General features: G+C 41.9%; 1 protein-coding gene across 1 annotated transcript; it reads left to right on the forward strand.

Moving 5' to 3' along the window:
* The first annotated feature begins 2,489 nt into the window (after positions 1-2,489).
* Positions 2,490-3,760, forward strand: LOC138339219 (uncharacterized). Its single transcript, XM_069290801.1, has 2 exons — positions 2,490-3,102; positions 3,156-3,760. The coding sequence occupies exons 1-2, from the start codon at positions 2,490-2,492 to the stop codon at positions 3,758-3,760; spliced, it is 1,218 nt and encodes a 405-aa protein (XP_069146902.1).
* Positions 3,761-5,632: the final 1,872 nt, after the last annotated feature.

A 5,632-nucleotide genomic window follows, 5' to 3' on the forward strand; every position in this document is an offset into this window, starting at 1 on the left:
GTGTATATTATATAATTTAACATTGAATTCAAGGGTATTGGGAGATGTAAAGTTAAGTTCTTTGCTTGAAATTTAGCAAGTATGAAAAATTTGGCATACCAATATATATCAAGATTGGGAGTTTGGTTGGAAATATGAGTGAGTTTAGCGTCTATGATAGACATATAATAATTTGAATGTCTACAAAAATTTGCTTACTTATGAATATTGCATAATTGGTAGATTGGGAACGTTCCGAAACTTTGCGAAAAGGGAAGGAACTATCTTGAAGATTCGTGGCACGAGGTTCGGCTCTTAAGGTATGTTAATACTTTTATACTTTTCGAAGGACGTTTTCCTAATTAAAGATTAAAAAATGAAAATAGACAAAGGGGTAAGAGCGAAAGATGGGGGTCTCGTATAAATGGTGTGACGGGCATTGGTACGAGTACCGGTGTTATAAAACGGAAAATTACTACTATAGAATGTGGATTGTAATTTGAGAATGCCAAGCATATGGGCATTAGGTGATATATTATTGACTTGAAATCCTTGTGTGATTGTGTTTTCTTTATTACACCTGCATAGTTGTGATAATCGAGGTGGTTATGTAGTATGTCGATATTTGAATGATTCGGGTACATCATCATCCCCTTTATCAAAATAATATTGTGTACATGCATTGACATGAGATTGAGTATAAGTTGGGCACGTGGAGATCGTCCGTGCTGGGGATGGTGAGATGTTAAGATTGTAATTTGGGCACGTGGAGACCGTCTGTGTGAAAATTGTTTGATATTATGATAGTGCGTCGAGATCGTCCGCACAGACACGTGGAGATCGTCCGTGTCGGTATATGGACCTCGCGAGTCCCCCATGGGTCATGATCTCTCGATGTATTTCCGAGGAGTATCATGTATATACGGTTGAGTGAGTACTGGATATTCTGAAATGATTCATTACATGATATCATATTGCATTGCATTTCATCACATCATTTATTTTGATGATTATGTGTTTTGTTTTGTGTTGGAAAGTACTTGTTGTTTGATTACCTTTATTGATGAACTTAAATAGTGAGTGTAATATATACATACTTATATAATTTAAGAATTTTTTTTTAGATAAACTCCCGTCAGTACTTCCTCATTGTCGGTCAATGAGACATACTGAGTACATGTGGTTTCGTACTCATACTACACTTGTTGCACTCCTTGTGGTGCAGATTCGATTCCGAGTAGGAGCACATCTCGAGGAGCAGTTTGAGTCCGAGTTTAGAGTGTCTTGGAGTTGTGGTGAGCTGCTTGGTTGTTCCGTAGCCCACACCTCCGTCTATCTTTTACTTATTCTGTTATTCAGTATTCAGACAGGATATCCCTTATGTTAGATTTGTCTTTTTAGTTTCAGACTTGCATCGTATTTTAGAAGCTCTTGTACTTATGACACCAATTCTTGGGTAGTATTTTTTTTTAGTTTTCCACATTCGTACTTATAAAGAACTCAGTGTTGGAGATTTGACAATTTGTTGTCTTTTCACTTATTAGTTAGTTAAGTTTGTTAAAATATGTTGGTTGGCTTACCTATTGGTTGGGAACATAGGTGCCATCACGACTCGTGATTTTGGATCGTGACAAATTTGGTATCAGAGCCCTAGGTACATCAGTCTCAAGAGTAGAAGAGCAATGTTTAGTAGAGTCTTGCGGATCGGTATGAAGACGTCCATACCTATCTTCGAGAGGCTATTGGACATTTAGGAAATATTTTGTTCTTTATTTCATTATCGTGCACACTTGACCTTGTAGAAATTATAATCTTGATATCTCATTCTCTATCAGATGGTGAGGAATCGTACATCGACAAGTGGTGGTCATGATCCTATTCCTATGCCTACTTCTGGGAACATTATCCGAGGTAGAGGTAGGGGACGAGCTCGAGGTCGGAGTAGGGGTCGTATTGCAGCACCTGTGGATGGTCAAGTAACAGTAGCTACCCAGGGTCGTGATAGGACCGTACCTCCTGATGCAGAGGTTATTCATGGGGAGGTGCAAGATCGTGTCGAGGGGGATGGGCCAGCTCAGGCTCCACCCAGTACTATTGTCCCCCAGTGCTTCAAGATACCTTGGCTCGTATGTTAGGAATCCTAGAGAGGATGACCCAGGTAGGAGCTTTGCCTGTCACTTCTGATGGCTCACAGACCCGTGTTGGAGGTCAAACTCCAGATACGATAGTTGCTCTAGATTTTCAGACTCTCAGGACTCATCCAGCTGCCGTTGTAGCTCCTCGTTTGGATAGTATGGAGTTTCCAGATATGACATCATATTTGGTGAACAGGCAAGCCTTCTATGACTATTGATGAGCAAAAGATGTTTGGGAGGTTCAGACTAATGAATCATCCTACTTATACTGGTGACTTAGCTGAGGATGCATATGAATTTATATTTAGTTGTCATGAGAGGTTGCATAATCTTGGATTAGTGGAGTCTCATGGAGTTGACTACACAGTGTTTCAGATGACTGGCTCTGCTAAGCAGTGGTGGAGGGATTATATTAGTAGTAGGCCATCTGGATCCCATCCACTATCCTGGACTCAGTTTACTCAGGTATTTCTATCCAAATTTTTTCCACACAGTGAGAGGGAGCGCAAGCGGGCCGAGTTTGAGGGTTTGCAGCAAAATGGTATGTCAGTTGCAGAGTATGAGGGTAAATTTCATACCTTGGCTAGACATGCTTCGATGATACTTCCCACAGAGGCTGAGAGAGTGAGAAGGTTTGTTAAAAGGCTGATTATTCTGATCCGCCTAGGAGTTTCTCAGGTTGCTGCTTCTGGTGTTCCAGTCCAGAAAGTGGTAGATGCTGCTAAGGAGTTGGAGATGATTCGGCGTGACGGATTTGAGCAGCGAGATGGCAAGAGGACTCGTTATTCAGGTGATTATGGTGGTGCTCCGCCTTGGAGTCGGGGTTACTTGGGAAGAGGTTATCACCCTCAGTCCAGCAGACCCATTCATGCTGCTATACCAGCTTCTGAGGTTGGTTACGCTGGGCATAACTCTTCGAGCTCGGTGCATACTTTGCAGGGTTCATCTTCAAGACCTGTAGTTCGTGGAGGGCATCCTGGTCATTCAGGTTCCTCTCATCAGCCTGCGTCTCGTAGGAATGCTTTGAGTGTGGTGATATAGGACACTTTGTGAGAGACTGCCCTAGGACCAGACGTGGTGGCTTACATCAGGGTTCTCAGGCTTCGACTTACAGGGCTGCACGACCTCCAGCTAGGGGTGGTGCACAAAATGGTAGAGGTGGTTCTCATTCAGGTAGAGGTGGTTCTCCTTCTGGTCGAGGTGGTGGTCGTGGAGGTTCAAAATCTGATGGAGGTCGTTCTCACTGTTATGCTTTTCCGGGTAGGCCAGAGGCTGAGGCTTCAGATGTTGTTATTACAGGTATTGTTCCGGTTTGTCATCGACCAGCTACTGTATTATTTGATCCAGGCTCTACTTATTCTTATGTGTACACATATTTTTCTCCTAGTCTTGATATATTATGTGAGTCCCTTGATTTACCGATACGTGTTTGTACTCCTGTCGGGAATTCTGTAGTTGTAGATCGTGTGTATCGAATATGTATTGTTACCTTGATGGGGTATGACACTCATGAAGATTTAAAAGTCTTAGATATGATAGATTTTGATGTGATTCTTGGTATGGATTGGTTATCTTCTTACCACGCAATTTTAAATTGCCATGCCAAGACAATTACTTTAGCTATGGCTGGATTTCCTATAGTATAATGGAGAGGTTCTCTTAGTCACCCTCCTAAGGATGTGATATCATTTCTTAAGGCTCGTCAGTTGGTACAGAGAGGATGTTTAGCTTACTTGGCACTCATTCGAGATACTAGTGTTGAGACTCCTATGCTTGAGTCTATTCCAGTGGTGAGTGAATTTTCAGAGGTATTCCCGACCAATTTTCTAGGTCTTCCACCAGATCGTGATATCGATTTTTATATTGATGTGGAGCCAGGCACTCGGCCTATTTCTATTCCTCCTTATCGTATGGCACCAGCTGAATTGAAAGAGTTGAAGGAGCAGTTGCAGGATTTGTTGAGCAAAGGTTTTATTAGACCAAGTGTATCTCCTTAGGGTGCTCCAGTGTTATTTGTGAAGAAGAAAGATGGATCTATGTGTATGTGTATTGACTATCGGCAGTTGAACAAGGTAACCATCAGGAACAAGTATCCGATACCTCGTATTGATGATTTATTTGATCAGTTGTAGGGTGCTTCAATTTTCTCAAAAATTGACTTGAGATCTGGCTATCATCAGCTGAAGGTTAGGGTGGAGGATATCCCTAAAACGGCTTTTCGAACACGTTATGGTCATTACGAGTTTTTGATGATGTCTTCCGGATTGACTAATGCCCCAGCACCTTTTATGGACTTGATGAATGGAGTGTTCAGACCGTATTTAGATTCCTTTGTTATTATCTTCATAGATGATATATTAATATACTCACGCACTAAGGAGGAACATGAGCATCATTTGAGGATTGTTCTTGGGATTCTAAAGGAGAAGAAGCTTTATGCAAAGTTTTCAAAGTGTGAGTTTTGGCTTAGTTTGGTAGCATTCTTGGGACATGTAGTGTCCAAGGAGGGTATTATGGTGGATCCTAAGAAGATTGAGGCAGTTAGAGATTGGGTCAGACCTGCTTTAGTTACTGAGATTCGGAGTTTCTTGGTCCTTGCAGGTTATTATCGACGGTTTGTTGAGGGCTTCTCATCCATCGCATCTCCATTAACTAGATTGACACAGAAGGAGGTGACTTTTCAATGGTCTGACGAATGTGAGATTAGTTTCCAAAAGCTCAAGACTTTATTGACTACTGCTCCGATTTTGACCCTACCCGTGGAGAGGCGGTTAGAGAAGGTTTTGTTGTATATTGTGATGCTTCTCGAATTGGTCTGGGTTGTGTATTGATGCAGAAGAGAAAGGTGATAGCTTATGCTTCGAGGCAGTTGAAAGTTCATGAGAAGAACTACCCTATTCATGATTTAGAGTTGGCGACTGTTGTGTTTGCATTGAAGATTTGGAGGCATTATCTTTCTGGTGTGCATTGTGAGGTGTTCACGGATCATCGTAGTCTCCAGTATATATTCAATCAGAGAGATCTTAATTTGAGGCAGCGGAGATGGTTGGAGTTGCTCAAAGACTACGATATGACTATTCTTTATCACCCAGGCAAGGCAAATGTTGTAGCAGATGCTTTGAGTCGGAAGGCGGTAAGTATGGGTAGTCTAGCCATGTTACAGGTTGGCGAGCGTCCTTAGCTAGGGATGTCCAATCCCTGGACAATAGCTTTGTGAGACTTGATATTTCAGAATCTGGTAAGGTGTTGGCTTATATGGAGGCTAGGTCATCCTTGTTGGAGTAGATTCAGGCTCAACAGTTTGATGATGGTGATTTATGTAAGATTAGGGACAAGGTGTTAGAAGGAGAAGCCAAGGCTGCAATTCTTGATAGTGAGGGAGTTTTGAGGATTAAGGGTCGTATATGTGTTCCTCGTACAGGTGATTTGACTAGATTGATCATGGAAGAGGCTCATAGTTCGAGGTACTCTATTCATCCGGGGGCTACTAAGATGTATCGTGACTTGAAGCAACACTA

The sequence above is a fragment of the Solanum lycopersicum genome, chromosome 11, assembly GCF_036512215.1.
Source record: "Solanum lycopersicum chromosome 11, SLM_r2.1".
Taxonomy (NCBI): domain Eukaryota; kingdom Viridiplantae; phylum Streptophyta; class Magnoliopsida; order Solanales; family Solanaceae; genus Solanum; species Solanum lycopersicum.

What these genes read in the sequence shown, in the direction of transcription:
- LOC138339219 (XM_069290801.1), top strand. Translation starts at nt 2,490, where the DNA reads ATGACTGGCTCTGCTAAGCAGTGGTGGAGGGATTATATTAGTAGTAGG. An exon ending in AGGGCATCCTGGTCATTCAG is followed by an intron (nt 3,103 to 3,155) that starts GTTCCTCTCATC and finishes GTGGTGATATAG; the next exon opens with GACACTTTGTGAGAGACTGC.